This window comes from Microcaecilia unicolor, chromosome 2, assembly GCF_901765095.1.
Source record: "Microcaecilia unicolor chromosome 2, aMicUni1.1, whole genome shotgun sequence".
Classification (NCBI taxonomy): Eukaryota; Metazoa; Chordata; class Amphibia; order Gymnophiona; family Siphonopidae; genus Microcaecilia; species Microcaecilia unicolor.
This window is the reverse complement of record NC_044032.1, coordinates 272,638,758-272,658,305: the sequence shown is the minus strand read 5'-3', so window position 1 is coordinate 272,658,305 and position 19,548 is coordinate 272,638,758. Positions and strand designations below refer to the sequence as shown.

The 19,548-nt window shown below is 45.0% G+C and overlaps 2 protein-coding genes across 2 annotated transcripts in view; one reads left to right on the top strand and one right to left on the bottom strand.

Moving 5' to 3' along the window:
* LRRC19 (leucine rich repeat containing 19) overlaps nucleotides 1–18,624 on the top strand; it is a 41,624-nt gene extending 23,000 nt beyond the window's left edge. The window contains exons 4-5 of the mRNA XM_030194173.1: nucleotides 6,380–6,562; nucleotides 16,613–18,624. Of these exons, the coding sequence (XP_030050033.1) occupies nucleotides 6,380–6,562; nucleotides 16,613–16,941 (512 nt within the window). The 3' untranslated portion in view covers nucleotides 16,942–18,624. The remainder of the gene's footprint in view (nucleotides 1–6,379; nucleotides 6,563–16,612) is intronic.
* The window catches only part of IFT74 (intraflagellar transport 74), a 291,121-nt gene that overhangs the window by 183,226 nt on the left and 88,347 nt on the right, over nucleotides 1–19,548 (bottom strand). The gene's annotated exons all lie outside the window — the stretch shown is intronic.

Below are 19,548 nucleotides of genomic sequence, written 5' to 3'. Positions count from 1 at the left end.
CCTAGCAGAGAGGTCTTTGAGCTCCTGAGGCACTGGATGATTCCTGCTGATATAAGTGGACTCAATAGCTGTCTTAATCCACCCCGTAATGGAGGCCATTGAGGCTCCCTGGTTCTTCCAAAGGCCATGGAAAAGTACAAAGAGGTGGCCTGAGAGACGAAACTCATTCATCTCCTGAAGACACTTCAGCAGTGATCTCCAGGCATCCAGCTTGTGAAACCTCCAACCTTCCAGCGATTATCCTTGTGCCACCCTGGAGGACAAACAGACCTCCTGATTCAATGAAATCAAGACATCACCTTCGGAAGAAAGGATAGTACCATGCACAAGGATATGGAATCCTCCGAGAAGGAGAGCTAGGGATCCCGACAAGACAGGGCTTGTAATTCAGAAACCCTCCTAATAGAGGTGATAGCCACCAAAAACACCGTCTTGAGAGTTAAATCCTTGCTGGAAGCAAAGTACGGGGCTAAAACAGAGCCTCGGACAGTGCCCGGACCAGATTGAGGTCCCAAGAAGAAAAGGAAGGATAAAGAGGGAGTGCAGATAAGCCACCCACTTCAGAAACTTAGCTACTTCTCTAAGCAAAGCCAGAGAGATACCCTTCCCCTTCTCCTGAAAGCTTGACAACGCAGCCACCTGGACCCTCAGGAAGCTCAAGACAAGCCCCTGTACCAGGCCCTGCTGCAGAAAACCTAAAACATCGGGAACCTGAGCCCTTCAGGAGACAGGGACCTTACCCTGCACAAAGATTCAAACACATGCCAGACATTGACATAAGCCAGGGTTGTAGAAGACTTCCTGGAGCGAAGCAGGGTAGAAAGCACTTCAGGGAAAACCTTGCCGTTCTCTAATCATTGCCTCTCAATGGCCACACAGTAAGCCAAAAGGGGCCTGGATCCTCCACCTCTACCGGCACTCGCTGGAGCAGACCCTGACCCTGGGTAGCAGAAGTGGATCCTCAGCACCCATTCTCCCAGACCCAGGAGAGCAAGGCTGAGAAAGTCTGCATGCACATTGTCTTTGCCTGCAATACGGACCGCTGAGAAAAACTGCAGATGCGTCTTGGCCCACAGACAGATACTCTCCGCCTCTAGTGTCTCAGCCCCCAGGAGATACTTTCCGCATCCAGGGCCACCGCCAGACTCCTGGATTCCACCATGCTTGTTGATATACGCCACTACCATGGCGTTGTCCGACAGCACTCTGACATCTTTCCCTTCCAAGAATGGCTGAATCACCTGCAGAACCAGATGGACCAGGGTGCCTCCTGTTTTGACCAGGTGTCCTGTACCACAATCTCAAGATAGTGAGCTCCTAACTGAGAGCTCTCGCATCCGTGATGACCAGCTGAGGAGGATCCAGAGGGACCCCTCTCGAAAGGTTCCACCAGGTCAGACTGATCCTCGCCCTGGGTGTGAACAGGACAGAATGATGGAAATCTTGAAAGGGCAGTGTCCACCGGGACAACAGGGCTTGCTATAGCAGTTTTATGTGAGCCCTCTCCCACGGTACCACCCCCAGAGTTGCAGCCATGGAGTCCAAGAGCTGCAAGTAATCAAAAACCTTGAGCTCCAGGAGATTGCACAACTGGCACAACTACACCCGGAGCATATATGTCTGCTACTCCGGAAGAAAAAGCATTCTTCTGGCCGTGTTGAAGCGGACCTAAGATACAAAGTTATTCAAAGTTGTTAAATCGCGACAGGATTGTGAAAAATTACAAGAGGACCTTACGAGACTGGGGGACTGGGCGGCTAAATGGCAGATGACGTTTAATGTGAGCAAGTGCAAGGTGATGCATGTGGGAAAAAAGAACCCGAATTATAGCTACGTCATGCAAGGTTCCACGTTAGGAGTTACGGACCAAGAAAGGGATCTGGGTGTCGTCGTCGATAATACACTGAAACCTTCTGCTCAGTGTGCTGCTGCGGCTAGGAAAGCGAATAGAATGTTGGGTATTATTAGGAAAGGAATGGAAAACAGGTGTGAGGATGTTATAATGCCGTTGTATCGCTCAATGGTGCGACCGCACCTTGAGTATTGTGTTCAATTCTGGTCGCCGCATCTCAAGGAAGATATAGTAGAATTGGAAAAGGTGCTGAGAAGGGCGACTAAAATGATAGCGGGGATGGGACGACTTCCCTATGAAGAAAGATTAAGGAGGCTAGGGCTATTCAGCTTGGAGAAGAGACGGCTGAGGGGAGACATGATAGAGGTATATAAAATAATGGGTGGATGTGAAGCGTCTGTTCACGCTTTCCAAAAATACTAGGACTAGGGGGCATGCGATGAAACTACAGTGTAGTAAATTTACAACAAGTCGGAGAAAATTTTTCTTCACCCAACGTGTAATTAAACTCTGGAATTCGTTGCCGGAGAAAGTGGTGAAGGCGGTTAGCTTAGCAGAGTTTAAAAAGGGGTTGGACGGTTTCCTAAAGGACAAGTCCATAAACCGCTACTAAATGGGAAAAATCCACAATTCCAGGAATAACATGTATAGAATGTTTGTACGTTGCCAGGTGCCCTTGGCCTGGATTGGCCGCTGTCGTGGACAGGATGCTGGGCTCGATGGACCCTTGGTCTTTTCCCAGTATGGCATTACTTATGTACTTATGTACTCCAGGGACTGAGACAGGGCAAGATGGCTCTTGGGCTGGTTCGCTATCCAGTCCAGGGATTCCAAGGAGGGAAATGACCTGTGAGGATACCAATCCGGGCTCCAAAGCCGAGCTGACCTGAAATAGCAAGTCATCCAGGCATGGATGAAGCCGAATACCCTGAAGCCGGAGGTGAACAGCCACTACCCCCATTACCTTGGAAAATGTTCAGGGGCACCTTAGCCCTACCAAAAAGTAAGGCCCAAAACTGAAAGTGCCGCCCCAACACACAGAAGTGCAGATATCTCTTGGGTTGATCCACAATGGGGAAGTGGAGGTAGGTCTTCTGGGTGGCTCAGGGAAGTAAAGAACTCCCCCGGTTGAACTGAGGCAATGACAGAGAAGCGTTACCATCCAGAGGCGCTGGAGTAGCTGACAAGCATCCATTCCCTTGAGGTCAGGACAGGGGAGAAAGGAACAGCCCCCTCTTCAAGACCATGAAACAGATGGAGTACCCCTGTCCAGGTCATGCTCCACTAGCAGAACTGTTTCCACCACTTTTATATTGCAGAGCTGCTGAAGGATACAACGGCCTGGCACTTTAGATCCGTGTCGCAGGGAGAGGTGATGAAGGTGTCCGGAATCAGATGGGTGAACTCCATGGAGTACCCTCTCTTAACAAGCTCCAGAACCCCCGGCAACACTGAGGCAATGACTGAGAGAAGTGTTTCCATCCAGAGGCGATGGAATAGCTGACAAGCATCCACCCCTTGAGGTCAGAAAAGGGGAGAAAGGAACCACCCCCTCTTCAAGACCATGAAATAGATGGAGTATCCCTGTCCAGGTCACACTCCACTGGTAAAATTGTTTCCACTACTCCTATATTGCAGAGCTGCTGAAGGATACAACAGCCTGGAACTTTAGATCCGAGCTGCAGGGAGAGGTGATGAAGGCATCCGGAACCAGACAGGTGAACTCCATGGAGTACCCTCTCTCAACCACCTCCAGAACCCTCTGATCTAAGGTAACGTGGACCCACTCATTGAAGAAGAGAGACAGCCTAACTCCCACTGAAAATGACTGGCACCTTGATTGGGCAGGCTGAGCAGCTGTGCTCCCACCTGAGGTACCTGAGGGCCCGGCAAAGCTTGGGGTCTCAAAAAGATCCCTGCTTGAAGGACCTAACGTCCCCCACCTGGTCTGAAGGGCACCAAGCAGACTGAAGCAGCCCATCTGCTTAAGGCCAAGGATCACTGCACACTCTTGTGTGGCTCAGGGAGATGGAGAGCAATGCCTCCTCCATATCCAACTTCTCCAAGTCATCGACAAAGAACAAGTGCCCCCTTAGGGCATCTGACTCAGAAGCTTCTTGGAAGCCACACCCACATCCAGTGGTGAAGGCACAACCAATGGCAACTCCCGACGTCAACACTTAGTGGGAGGCCAAACTAACCATATCGTATGAACATCTGCCCAAAAAGGTCGTCCCAGACTCCAGGTGAGAAATCTCCGACAACTGCTGGAACCAGTGCAGAATGGCACTACCTAACCGCCACAAACAGGAAGCTGAATGCTGGATTCCCCCACTGAAAAGGGCAGGTGGAGCTGCTAATCTACATTCTTTTCATGGAACTCCTGGACAGATACAGCAGTCACCTGTGTAACTGCTGTAACAGGACGTCCACCCTCAGGAAGACCCAACACTTCTCCTGAGCGAAAGTATAGAGATAAGCAAGAGCCCCGGTGATCCCGAGGGGACTATCTGGGAATGCCCACTCCGCCCTCATCAAGCAGATGAGGGCCTTATGAAGTGGAAAATACTTCAGGACCCTGAGGGGCTCACTGCGGAAGGCTTAAGCATAGCCACAGCCCCTTCAACCTCATCTAACAGACGAGACAGCTCCTCATATCTAAGGAGCTGGAACCTATGGGAATGCTCCTCCCCAGCCTCCCACCAGGGAGGGTCCTCGGAACTGGAGGCCATGGAGGACTGGGAGCCCAAGAGGACCTCAGAGTCCTCCTCTGCTCCCTCTGAAGAACCCAGACTCTCTGGATCAACCATATCTGTTCCACAGTGCTAAAACTCCAAAACGGGGATCTCATTGATCTTCACCAAGAGGATGAGGGTTAGGGCTAGAATTAGGTCCCAAGAGGGGACCTGTGCAGAGCCTGCTTAACCAACTAGGTCAAGCTGTGGAGTCAAAAACCATCGGGCCCTTAGTGACCCCCCCCCCTGCTGAGAGACCCGGGTTGGACAGGAATGAAAAAGCCTATCACATGACCATGGAATTTTTCTGTTTCTCTGTCTGAGTGAATTAAGAGAGAAGAGAGAATTCTAACTTCCAATCTGCCCTGGCAGGAACAGTGCATGAGAGCAATGTATCCATTTTAGCTGAAGGGAGGAAGGGTACAGCACATGTAAAATGCAAAGGCAGACAGACTGAATAACCCACATTTACACACTATAAAAATAATCTATTACCCCTACTCAGCTGCTGGCTCTGAAGGTTGTACAGTGTGTGCAGTCAGTGTACATCTGCGCATGCTAACCTGCCTGACTGCCCCAGCCTATCTTGGCTCGGGGCTCCACTATCTCTGCTGTCCCTGGCTCTCTGGGTGCGCCTAGAAGGAAATTCCGTACTTAGTGCTTTACAATAGCATTAGCCCCTGACAAAGGGCATTAAGTTAGTCAGGCCAAGTGAATTACATTTTTTTTTTTGTATATGAGCTGCCAAAGTGAGCACTTTTGGAATGCATTGGAGCTGCAGGGACAGCCTGTGGGGAAAACACCCAAACAGGGTGAACAGCCAAGAGAGCTGGAGGGATAGGGACCCGCACCGAGCCAAAGCCTCACACAGTGGTAGTAAGAAGTGCAACTGAGGGCTGCAGGTACAGATCAGAGACTGTGACTTGGGAGTGGCCGTTAGGCTCGACCATGCTGTGCGGTTGCGGCCAAAAGAGTGGGGAGGCTAAGCCAGAGACAGGAGAACTGTCAGCACAACCTATCACCTGCTGAAGGTACAGAAAAATACTGGATTGTTCCAGGGAGCACCTCCGCTTATGCTGGTGATGTCACTGGCAAAATTCAGTATTCTCTACCTCCACCTCCTGATAGGAAGGGATAACACCCATTGATTCAGAACAGTGGAGCTGATGCTAAGAAAAAGGAATTAGAAATAGACAGATGAAAGCAAAGAACATAAGAACAGCCATACTGGGTCAGACCAATGGGCCATCTAGCCCAGTATCTTGCTTCCAGCAGTGGCCAATCCAGGTCACAAGTATCTGGCAGAAACCCAAAGAGTGGCAACATTCCATGCTACCAATCCCAGGGCAAGCAGTTGCTTCCCCATGTCTGTCTCAATAAGACTATGGACTTTTCCTCCAGGAACTTGTCCAAACCTTTTTTAAACCCAGATACACTACTGCTGTTACCACATCTTCCGACAAAGAGTTCCAGAGCTTAACTATTTGTTGAGTGAAAAAATATTTCCTCCTGTTTGTTTGTCCCATAGTCCAGGAAGCTGAAATTCTTCTTGTCAACACAATCTAGGCCAATGGGGAGCCTAATAACACTAAAATAAATCATTGCAAACGAAGGGGCTGATTTATTATACCATGTTAAAATCCAACCATTAACATGCATTATAAATAGACATTTTATATTTTATGTTGTCTGAAACTTAATGTTCACCTTTAGCAATTTGTGTTGTATTTCTGTGTATATATGCCATCTGTCATATGAGTATTTCTGAATTTATTTGCTCTTTGAACTGCAGCAAATGAGAATATCACTGTGTGCGTCAGTCCAGTACATATGGCCAACATCTCTATTAAGAACGCATGCCTAACTGCAGATGACTTGTCTGAACCTAACTCAACTTTGCCTTCCACTACTCTCCCTGCAAGCACAGACAAACAGATCTCTTCTGTGAACTTTAAAAACACCTCCTCTCAGACAGGTAAACAATATACTTTAATTTCATGCTTCAGTTCTAAGGTACATAAAGAAAGGTAAGTCTTTATCTGATACAACAATAGTCTTTGCTCTGTCAGCGCCAACATGACTGTGGAGAAAATTTAGCCTGTCTATCACTATCAAGTATAACTTCTCAATTAAGAAAAAGGTCTATGATATATTCTGTAATATTCATTGTTTATGAGAAGATCTGGGGACAAGTTAAGGTACTATGATGAAATGTTTTCCCAAAAAAGTGAAATTGCTTACCCATAATAGGTAAGCAACTTAACATTCTTTGAAGACAAACAGTTCACTTTAGTCATATCCATGGGACTTTCTAGCTAAACAGTGTCTTCAGCCAAATAAAAAAAAGTTTTTTTTTTGGGGGGGGGGGATATCATCCCAGTCTCCTATCCGGTTAAACCCTTTGGCATATCAACCCCTTCATTTTTCTCTGCCTCCATCACCCAAGAGTCTGGACTGGTCTAGCAAGAAGATAAGAAAAATATGTTCAAGAGGTACTTTAAAAAGGTACTTACTCCAGACCACCCAAAATACAGCAGCCACGCTGATATTCAGCAAAACACGCTTCGAAAGTGCCAAACTCCTCCAAGAAAAGTTGCATTGGCTCCCAATCAAACAACGGATCATCTTCAAAATCTGCACCTTAGTCCACAAAATCATGTACGGCGTAGTCCCAGGATACATGACAGACCTTATAGACTTACCAATAAGAAACTACTACTACTACTATTTAGCATTTCTATAGCGCTACAAGGCGTGTGCAGCGCTGCACAAACATAGAAGACAGTCCCTGCTCAAAGAGCTTACAATCTAATAGACAAAAAATAAAGTAAGCAAATCAAATCAATTAATGTGTACAGGAAGGGGGAGGCGAGTGGTTACAAATGGTTACGAGTCAAAAGCAATGTTAAAGAGGTGGGCTTTCAGTCTAGATTTAAAGGTGGCCAAAGATGGGGCAAGAAGAAGGGGCTCAGGAAGTTTATTCCAGGCGTAGGGTGCAGCGAGACAAAAGGCGGAAACAAAGTCAGATCATCAAGATCCTACCTAAACCTACACTACCCAAATTGCAAAGGACTGAAATACAAAACACCTTACGCAGCCGGCTTCTCCTACATAAGCGCCCAACTATGGAATGGCCTCCCAAAAGCTGTGAAAACAATCCATGAACTTCAGGAAATCACTAAAAACAAACCTCTTTAAAAAGGCCTACCCCAATAACCCCACGTAACCCTCTTCACCTACCAACACAGCATGACTATGATCGAACAAGACATCACGCAATCTTCATCCATTCTGACCCGCCACTTACACCTCATACGATCACTATACAACTTTGCATTCGTTATCTACCGACTGGGCAAACACCTTTGACGGTACTATGTAAGCCACATTGAGCCTGCAAATAGGTGGGAAAATGTGGGGTACAAATGCAACAAATAAATAAAAATCTACGAGAATGTAGTTCCCATGATATCCAAGACTTATTACCTTCTTCCTTTAAAAAAAAAATCAAAGAATGTGATGAACATTTTCCTAAAGTTCAAGGCTTTTTGATACACTTAATCTACGTTTTGAGAAAGGTCCCAGGAAGAAGTGCCAAATGCAGCAACGCTTACGTGAATTTGGGCTTGGAACTCAGATGAGGATTATTCTCCTCAGAATTTTCTATCATCATCAAGAAAATACCTTTTATAATTTGAAAGTGGAGAATGTTCCTAGGCATGACTAAGACCACTCAAAGCAGAAGAAGTTTCCCTTGTTGAAACTAGGGCTGGTAGGACTGGATGCGAGCAACAAGCATTAAGACCTGAAAAGTCTTCCTCCTAAATGAATGCAAGATCCTGGCCTCTCGTCCCGGGAGTGCTGAGGCATGAGACAGAGAACCCTTGGTCCATTTGAGAGTAGATTCGACCACCATGGAGCGGTGTGGCAGCTGTGGCCTCTCAAATCTGGGAGCCTTCTGGATACGATATTGCGTACCCACCTTCTTGGGTGTGACCTGCACTGTGAGTGGAGATTCCCAGTTCTTCAACAGTACGTCCTTAAGGATAGGGTGCAATGGCACAGTGACCCCTTCCTTAGGAGGAAACATGTAGCCCAAGACAGACAACATCTCTGCCCAAGGCTCCTCCTCGGTCTTCATCCATCTTCAACTTAAATGGGACGGCCGCAGTCATCTCCCTCAAAAAAACAGTGAAAAAGAGTGCCTCTGTTGGAGATTTCCATCTCCATTGAGGGGGAGAGGGATCAGATGGTATACCACATGACTCCTCCTCCAAGACGTAATGTGGATCCTCATCCAATTCCCAAGAGAGGTCGCAATCAGACTTTTCTACATACTCAGAGGCAGCTGAAGGAGTCTGCACTGACCTCAGCCTGGTGGACAGAGGTCCACGCCCCATAAAGTCCCAAGGTACAGTCCTACTTTTAGACTCCAGGGAAGCTTTCTCCCCCAAAATCGAGAGCATACTGCATGTCCAGATGCTGACACCCAGCAAGGCGCAGGTGTCAAAGATCTGGGTGCTGGCATCAAAGAAGCCTCAGAGAGGGCCTGGGGCTGTTCCGCTAGTGGTGCAAGCACCCTCAATGTCTGAGCAGGAGGCCCCTGCAATAACTGGACAACTCCACTGAAAGCATGCTCTGGAACCACTCATCACAGGTAAGCATTGGCAAAGGCATGGAAGTCAGGACCAGGCTGTTCGGTGACTTGTGCACTGGTACCTCTTCTAAGGAGAGGGAGAATTCTTCTTGGTGCCGATGCTTCTCGGGCATCGGAGGATCCGATGACCTGGTGTTCCTGGCACTACACATCAAGGAAGATCGGTGCTTATGCTTCTTGGGCTTCCCTCAAAGCATAGCGCTCTGATCACCCGGTGCCGATGAAGACAATGCCAAACCAGTGCACATCCTTGATGTTGGATCCAATGCTGACTGGTCCTAGGGCCTCCTATCAGTGCCCGGTGTCAAAACAGGTGAGACATCCTCGATGCTGGTGTGCTCCCAGTGGATGCTGAAGTCTGAGCAGCCATGGAGGACGATGCTGCTGGTGCCAACGTCAATGTCAATGTTTCAGACTTCAAGGAGCCAAAAAATTGCTCCCTTTGAGCCAGCCACACCCACTGAGTTCTCACTTGCATTTTCAAACAGAGATCACAATCAGAGGGGTCATGATCTGGCCAAAGGCACCTGATGCACCAAGAGTATGGGTCCATGAAAGAAATCACCTGATTATATTGGGTGCAACTCTTGAAGCCACTGGGGGTCTTCTGTGACATCAAAAAAAGAACCTCAGCCAAATTAAATTCCTCAATTTTGAACTCTCAAAAAGGGGCGTATTCAAATTGAGGACAGGGCTGTGGACAAAACTGGGCAGCCACACTCACAAATAAAGAAAACTTAAAAAGGACCAAAACCCCTAAAAAATTACAAGGGGTTTGGATGAAACAAAAAATGAAGAAAAATAAACCTGCACAGGAAGGCACTCGCAAAAACAGCACAGCATGAAGAGAGAACCACGAACGTATCCTCTCAGCTCGGCAGATAAAAGAAGACTGGAGGACCCATGCTTGCGTGTCAGGTGGGAAGGCACCTGTGCATGTGCGGTGGGACGCTGTAAGAAGCTTCTACTTTACTCGCATGTCAGCGTCCGCACCGCGCTCCGTCGGATGACGCCACTCAGATGTGAGAATAAAACAGCTTCCTTGTCTTCAAAGAATAAAAAAATATAGCTTTTCTGACCTGGGTGATGGAGTCGCCAAACATCTATTAACTCAAACATTTTAATCAAAGACAACAGGGCAACCTATCAGGCTCATTTTCGAAAGAGATGGACGTCCAAAAAGTGACATAAGTTGGCATTTGAACATCCATCTCACAGAAACGTCCAAATCGGTATAATCGAAACCTCATTTTGGACGTCTTTCTCCAAAGGCTGTCAGAAGGACATCCCAATTTCAAGGGGGTGTATCGGGGGCGCGTTCAAGGCAGAACTTGGGCGTTCCTAAGACTTGGACGTCTTTCAGCCATAATGGAACAAAGCAAAAACATCCATCACTAAAACTTAGATGTTTTGAGCTAACCTGTTTTTCTTACGAATAAGTCAGCAAAAGGTGCCCCAAATGACCAGATGACCACTGGAGGGAATCACGAATGACCTCCCCTTACTCCCCCCGTGGTCACTAACTCCCATCCCACCCCCAAAAAGTGTGTTGAAGAACATTACTAGCCAGCTTCAGATGTCATACTCAGGTCCATGACAGAAACATGCAGGTCCCTGGAGTAGGTTAGTAGTAGGTGCAGTGCACGTCAGACAGGTGGACCCAGGCCCATACCCCACTACCTGTTACACTTGTGGAGGAAACTGTGAGCCCTCCAAAACCCACTGTACCCACATATTGGTGCCCCCTTCACCCGTAAGGGCTACGATAGTGGTGTACAGTTGGGGGTAGTGGATTTTGTGTGTGTGGGGGGGGGGGGGGGGGGGGCTCAGCACACAAGGTAAGGGAGCAATGGTGAGATGTGTACCTGGAAGCATTTTATGAACTCCACTGCAGTGCCCCCTAGGGTGCCTGATTGCTGTCCTGGGATGTCAGGGGGACCAGTCTACTAAAAATGCTGGCTCCTCCTACGTCCCAATGGCTTGACTTTGGACGTTTTACACTTGGACGTTTTGGGGTTTTTTTTCCCGAAAATGGCCGAAAATCAAAGGTGTCCAAATCTCAAAACGTCCAAATCATAGGATGTCCATGGTATTTTCAAACACAAAAGATGGATGTCCATCTTTTTCGAAAAAATACCTTCTTCCCGATTCGGAATTTGGACATCTTTGTAAAACGTCCAAATTCTGACTTAGACGTTTCTTTCGAAAATGCCCCTCTATGTGTGCTAGTATTTTCTTCACATCCCTTAGAATGATCCAGCAGAGGATCAGACACAATATTAAAATCTCCCCCCCCTCCAAAGGAAAAAAAATGGGCATCCCTTTAACAAAAGATCCCAAAGACTGCTGAAGATCTTTATAAAACTATCTCTGCTTATGATTGGGGGAATAGATGTATATTATCGTGACCGCCTTCCCATTTAAAAGCCCTTTAATTGATAAACACCTGCCAGCTTCATCTTTGTACTCCCCTTCAAGCACAAAGGAGCACCTGGAGTGAATAAAATGTTTACTGTCCCATACTCGCTCCCTCCCACAGAGCTGTGAGTGGCACAAATCAATAAATCTTTGTGACACAATAAATGCTGATCCCGAGGCCGCAAATGGGTTTCTTGCAATAAAATAATATCCCAATGAAGCTTTTTAAACTCATTAAAACTAATGCTTCTTTTACCAGGATCACTGACATCATTAACATTCCATGTCCTTACCTTGAGTGTAGCCTCTGATTCTTGTTGTCCCTTACCAGATTGCCCTCCCCCCCCACCCCTCTGTCCTTCCCTCCCAAAAGACTGAATGCCAGCTATTCCCCGTCTAAGCCAGCCCTCCCTATGGAGGAAGTCACTCATCACCAAAAGGGGCCAAAGCAGAGTCCCCGCCATGTGACTTCCCCATCAGCAGATAACAAATGAAATGTTAACACAATTTTCTTACCCCCATCATATTACTATCCTAATTCCTAAGAATACAAAAAAAAAATCTGCATATATAGCACGCAAGGTAAACCTTAGTGAGACTGAGAAAAAAAAGAACAGAAATGTCCAAATGACAACCAGTACAAGAAATATTCAGGTAACCAACTTCCTGGTTGACAATGAAGCCCTAGAGTTAGTGCCTAAAACTTTCCTCCAAGTCTGAGGTGGAGATCTCTTGGCAGAAGATGTAGGGTTCCCCACACTTAAGGGTAGATTAGTGCACCCCAATTCAGCAAGAGCTTTCCAAGCCTCAGTGGCAGTATGAACCCTCTTCAAAGTGCCCAAAACTGTAAGCAATAGCTCAAAAGGGAACAGCCGCCGATATTGATGATTAGCTGACCAGAGTTACTACATCGCTGCACTCAGATCTTTGCGCTTCAACAGCGTAGTGCATGCCAAATCTTGATACACTGCAGTCTTACAATTTATCCCATATTACTTCCTTCTGCTGGTAGGATTTGCGCAGAATCTCCTCTTTCTGAGTAAAATCATGGAAACAAACTATAATGTTCCTCGGAGCCGAGTCCCTCCAATGCTCAAGGCTGAAATGCGTTAGTTCATTTTAACCCTCTTTTTAGCCATACTAGGCGATGCCAACTCAACATTCCCCAAAATGTGAGAACAAATATTTGCAAAACCTGTGCACAGTCCTTATCTTGGTCAGTTTCCGGTACTCCTTTAAAATGCAAATTGCATCTTTGGGATCGATTTTCCAAGTCCTCAATCATATCCAAGAGTGTCTAATGATCCTGTAGATGTTTTTGCTTAAATTCTGGTAAGCCTTGCACATTGACTTCAATTAAATCTAAGTGCTCCTCAGTTCTTTCAATTCTGTGACCAAACTCACGCACCTCTTGTTTGAGATCCATCACTGTGACTTGAATATCCCTCCAGACTGCCTTCATTTCCATTTTTAGTGTCCTGAACCAACGTGCCATCTCCTGTTTGGTTACATCACCATCACTAGCAGCACTCATCACAAGGTCCTCCTCTTCTGAATCAAATTGCTCTGCTGCCCCATCCTTGGCCACCTTTAAATCTAGACTGAAAGCCCACCTCTTTAACATTGCTTTTGACTCGTAACCACTCGCCTCCACCTACCCTCCTCTCCTCCTTCCTGTACACATTAATTGATTTGATTACTTTATTTTTTGTCTATTAGATTGTAAACTCTTTGAGCAGGGACTGTCTTTCTTCTATGTTTGTGCAGCGCTGCACACGCCTTGTAGCGCTATAGAAATGCTAAATAGTAGTAGTAGTAGTAGTAGTGCTGCCATCTTTGCAGCACCCGCAGAGGTCTTATCTGCCAATGAGTGCCGAGTATCCTCTCTTTCTGCCTGCTTTCTTTTACAGAATACTAGCATAACAGGTGAAATATGCGCCTATAATTTAAACATCAGCACTTATGCCAGCGATAGACCTGGTGTGTTTGCACATGCTAGAAATTTGCACATAACATAGTATTCTATAAGTTACGCATGTCAACCCATGTTTTGCCCAAAATCTGCCCATGTGTATATCCATCTGAAATATGTCAAATATGTGCTATGTAACATATGTGCATATTTACAGAATAACTTGAGGAAGAATTTCACCAGTTACATGCATATGTGCACATATGCCATTATTCTAATAATTTATGTATGTAAATGTTAGCATCTACCTTATAGAATACTTCAAACAAAAAATAGCAAAGACAAGGTCTAACCTCGCAATACTGCAAACATCCATCACTGACTTCCTACATGACTGTGAAACCAACACCAACCATACCATGACAGACAGAATCTGGTCCGCATTTGAACCACCCAAAATGAGCACAATAAAGGCACTACTGACAAAATATGCACATCTGAGATGTCTGCAGGACAAATGCCCCAACCACATGATGAAAAACCCACCAGAATGGTTGATCGAATGTATCACCAAAAACATCACATACATGTTAGCAGAAGGACAATTCCCAAAAGATAAAGGCAACATCATTTTCACACCAATCCCAAGAACACAACCAACAAGATCAGCAATCTCACAAACTACAGACCAGTGGCCTCAATACCTATATTGACTAAAATGATGGAGTAGCTGGTAACACAACAACTAATGGAATACCTAACAAAATTCTCAATCCTAAATAAATCCCAATCAGGTTTCAGACCACAACACAGTACTGAAATGGTCCTAACCACTCTGCTAATGAAGTTCAGAAACATCATAAGCCAAGATGAGAATATACTATTAATGCAATTCGACATGTCAAGTGCATTTGTTCTAGTCAACCACACAACACTGAACACCGTGCTTGATTACATGTGAATCAGCAGAACGGTGGCTGCATGGTTCAACGGCTTCCTAAAAACCAGATCCTACATTGTAAAGATGTCCAACTAGCTATCAACATCCTGGATTTCCAAATGTGGGGTACCACAGGGCTCTCCAATATCACCGACACTATTCAATGTAATGATGGCACCACTTGGGAAAAAACTGGAAATCATGGGTTTTAACCCATTCATTTCTGCAGATGTCACCATTTACACACCTTTCAACAACAATATCACAGAAATAATATTCTTACTGTACACCGCCTTGAGTGAATTCCTTCAAAAAAGCGATAAATCAATAAATAAATCAGTAGGACTTAACTCGGTCGTGCTGCTAACTATCTTCTCTAAGTGCCACAGCACTGTCTGGGCAGTGTCACAGTGGTCTAGGAAATTATGCAGGCATTGTCAGTATTCAGTGCTGGTGCCAACATAGCCAACAAGGCAAATAGGACCACCTGAATAGCAGTTCTAATGTTGACCAGCTGTAGGGGTACAACATTGAGGGCCCCCGATTACTAAGATGCGCTAGCGTTTTTAGCACCTGCTAAAAATTGGCGTACGCTAAATGCTAAAGATCCCATATATTCCTATGGGTGTCTCTAGCATTTAGTGTGCGCTAAAAACACTAGCACAGCTTAATAAACAGGGCCCTGAATTTTGGCTGTACCCACATAACTACTAGGTATCATGGCTTACCTGGATATTTAATACCAGTGCCTGAACATGGCTCTGCATTGAATATCCAGGTCTAATTTAGCTGACGATGGCATTTTATTTTATTTATTTTTTATTAAATACTAGTAAAAAAAAACCCGTTTCTGATGCAAATGAAACGGGGGCTAGCAAGGTTTTCTTCAGAGTGTGCATGTGGGAGTGTGTGTCCCTGCCCTCTGCCCTCTCTCCCCTCCCCCCTCCGAGTCCAGTCCTTCAGTGTTGTTTCCTGCTGTTCTGTGTTTTTGTTACAGAGAGAGTGAGGGCATGTCTCTCCCCTCCCCCCTCTGCGTCCTTCACTGTTTCCTGGGATTTGGTGCTGTGCTGTTTTCCTTCACTCATGGGGAAACCGGATATCTCTGGCGCTTCACACTTCCGGCTGGAGGCTTCAGTGGTGCCTTTTATATATATAGATATTTCAAATACAATGTTTGAAAGATCACAGGAACAGGATCTCCAGGATACATAATTTCTAAAGGAAAATACATCTCCTTTATCATCCAGCTTAGTCCACTAGAGGAGGAAGCAGGACAACCTAATAACACAAAGATCACAAAAAGTATTAAGACCCATTTATTTATGTCCCTAATAATCACTCCAAAGGCAAGAATAACAGTTGTATCATACTTTCAATTGACCCTTTCTTCTTTGCAAAAACGTTAGACTGAGTAGGTGTTTAAAAAAAAAAAACCCCAAACACAGGACCTATATTAATCTTTAAGACAATTACAAGGAAACCCAAAGAAAACAAAATCCTAAAGACAATGCTAACATTCTACGTTTTGGACTTAACACACTGTAACGCAGGATTTTGGTGTATGGCAAACCCAAAACTAATGTTGCATCAAGAAGGGGTAGTCCCTCTATTATTTTTATTGCAGGTCATGCATTCACATTTAGATTAATGCATGGTACCTGCTCGCAGCTAATGCAGAAGCATTTACTGCCTCCTATTTAGAAGGTGATAAGTGGTCCTGAATTAACTCTGCATTAGACAGTTAATGCACTGCACTTATCGTGCGCTAACTGCCAAATACCTTCCATGCATAGTCTTCACCCAAGCCATGCCCCCTGAAAGAGAAATTCGAAAAAATTACGTAACACACAGTTTAAAGAGCCACAGAAGAAGGAATTAAGACCTACATGTCAGTGTGTCTCAGTTTTCACCTGTATTTTAGAACAGAATCTGATGATGTAGAGCCTGACTGAGCGCCATTTATAGAATGGTGCTTAGCACTAATTTTTATCAGCGCTGATTTTTCGGCACCATATACAGAATTTGGTCCTATGTGTGCAATAATGTATTATTTAAACTGCACTTGATTCTGAATTTCTTTTCTTTTTCTTTTTGACAGGCACTTTTTTATTTGGCAACACCTGGAAATTTATACTGGGGGTTATTGTTGTTGCCCTGGCTACGGCATTACTTATTTTGTTGGCTGTGAAAGTTCCAATTTGGTACAAGTATGTGATAAGCTACAATCATCAACGTCTGGAAGAAGATACATTCAACATGTTTGAAGAAGAATTTACCATAGATAAGAATTCCAAAAGAACAACCTCAAACAGAGAGGAAGATGACTCTATAGTGGTATTTGAACAAATGCATGCATTTGCCACAGATGATGATGGATTTATTGAGGACAAATATATTGATGCTCAGGACTTGAGTATTCAGAGCTAAAACCTCTGTTAAATGTGAATGAAGCAAAAAAGGGGACAAGTACTTAAGCACTGAGGTTTTCCCAGGGACATTCATACTGTTTGAGGGATCAGGCAATTTGTTCACTCCTACTTTATAATCATTTGCTTCCACTCAAAGTGCTAATGTGCACAAACTAATTGATATTCTAGATAAGTACTATAGTCATTGATATTTGAAAAGTCATTCAGATATTCAAATTTTTATAGATGGGAAAATTATGTTTCTTACCTGTTAATTTTCTTTCCTTTAGTCTTACCACACCAGGATAAATGGGTTCCATCTACCAGTGGATGGAGAGAAAAAACAGCTCCAAGTGAATCACCCTTAAGGGTATCATGCAGCCTGGAATGTTCAGTATTTCGAATAGCCAAGCAATGGTGCTCATAAGTCCTACAGTGGATCATACTAAAAAAGACATTGAGGTGTATTTTCAAAGCACTTAAATTTACAAAGTGCTTTGAAAATGAGCCTCATTGTACATTTATCATTCATTGTTTTAACATCACCATGAGTGAGGCTTGTACTCAAGTGACATACAGATATTTCACTGAGTCAGGAGATGCGAGAGATCCATGATAACGAGATGAAAAGCAGAACAAGTGCTCCCTAAGTAGAAATATAAGGCAAAAATCAGACTAGGGGGTGGAGGGTGCCTGGACTGGTCAGATAAGACTAAAGGAAAGAAAATTAACAGGTAAGAAACAATTTTCCCTTCCTTTTTGTCTATGTCAGACCAGTCCAGGGCAAATAGAATATAGCCAGGCAGTGTCCTCATTAGGGTTGGATTAGAACCTCATATAAAGAGAGAGAAGAAAGGTGAAAAACCTTGCCTACAACGTAAAAAGAGCATGGTCAATCTCCAAGCTGAGGCATGTGTATAGAAGTATCAGATGAAACTGACAAGGTCCAAAAAATAAACCTAAGCCCTAAAGAAATGTAAGACAGAACCATGGCCAGCCCACAACAAAGAGGCACTACAATGCACAAACAAGAAGACACCATACCCCAAAAGGGAAGAGGAGTTGAGCAGTGCTGACAAATAGTGAGCCTCAGTCATCAGACAAAACACGGCTAAGGGTCCAGGCACCCCGCTAGATACAGAGAGAGAAGGAGATATAGTTCTCTATGGAGCCCTACTCTTCTCAACAGAAAGGATCATCAGGGCCCCCCATCCAGATATGAAGGTGGGAGCAGAATGAAGAGAAGTAGAGAAGGATGGCGCCACACCCCAGCCTCAGAAATGGAGGTTAGCTGTACATGCATGGAATAAGTTTGTTCTATGTGCAGAGGAGGAGCTACGCTCTATATGTAGAGAAGTAGCTGTAACTTACATTAAAAAATGGGGTGTGCTGCCCCTTCAGAGATCAAGGTGCACTCAACATTCAGAGACGGAGAAGAGCGTCACATGCATAGAAGGGACTGTACCCAACATTCAAAGATGAAGGTGTGCACCACAAGCAAACATGGGACTGAACCCAACACTCAGAGATGGAGCAATAATCTACATTCTGAGCTAGAATTGTGCCCTACTTACAGAGATGAAGGTATGCTGAACTGGAGAAGGTGGAGCTGAGACTGCCATCAAAAAGTGGAGTAGCAGCCTAGCGGTTAGTACAGTGGGCTAAGAATCTGAAATGGGTTTGATTCCCACTTGCACCTTGTGACCCTAGGCATGTCACTTAACCCTTCATAGTCCCAGGTACAAAAACTTAGATTGTGAGCCCATAGTATATGTAAACTGCTTTGGTTGTACCCACAGAAAGGTGATATATCAAATCCATGACCCTCTGACCCTTCTGACTTGCCACTGACGTAGTCAAAGGCCCACGCGAAACCAAGCTGGAGCCGCGCTGTAAGCCAAGAAATAGAGATGTGCTCTATATGCAAAGCTGAAGCAGTTCCCCTTATCCAAAGATGGAGTTGTACTATACATTTAAAGAATGATCCATATTCCACATGGTGGATGTGACCTCTACATCCAGAGATGGCACAGTGCTGCCTTGCAGAGATGAGCCGTGTCCCCTATATAGAATAAGTGAAAGGGGATGCGATTTGATATACCACCTTTATGTGGTTAGAATCAAAGCAGTTTTACATATTACATACAGATACCTGGGGCAATGGAGGGTTAAGTGACTCGCCCAGAGTCACAAAGAGCTGCAGTGGGAACTCAACTCGGCTCTCCTCCTTCAGAACATCCTTTCATATTGAAAGAGGCCTGTCTCCCTTAAATTTATACAAGTGTTTCCCCAAGTCCAGTCCTGGAGTATCCCTTGCCAGTCAGGTTGTCAGGATATCCGCAATGAATATGCATAAAAGAGACCTGCATATAATATTCATTGTGGATATCCTGAAAACCTGACTGGCAAGGGGTTTTCCAGGACGGGAAACACTGGTATAAATGTAAAGAAGGTGGGCCTCTTTCAATTTGAAAGGATTTTGTGTAGGAGGGAACATAGAATGAAGGTGAAAGAGGAGAGACTCGGGAGAAATCTAAGGAAATGCTTCTTGTACTAGGCTGCTCATTTGATTTCCTATTCTCTAAAAAAAACTTATCAAAATATTATAAAATATTATAGAAAATTA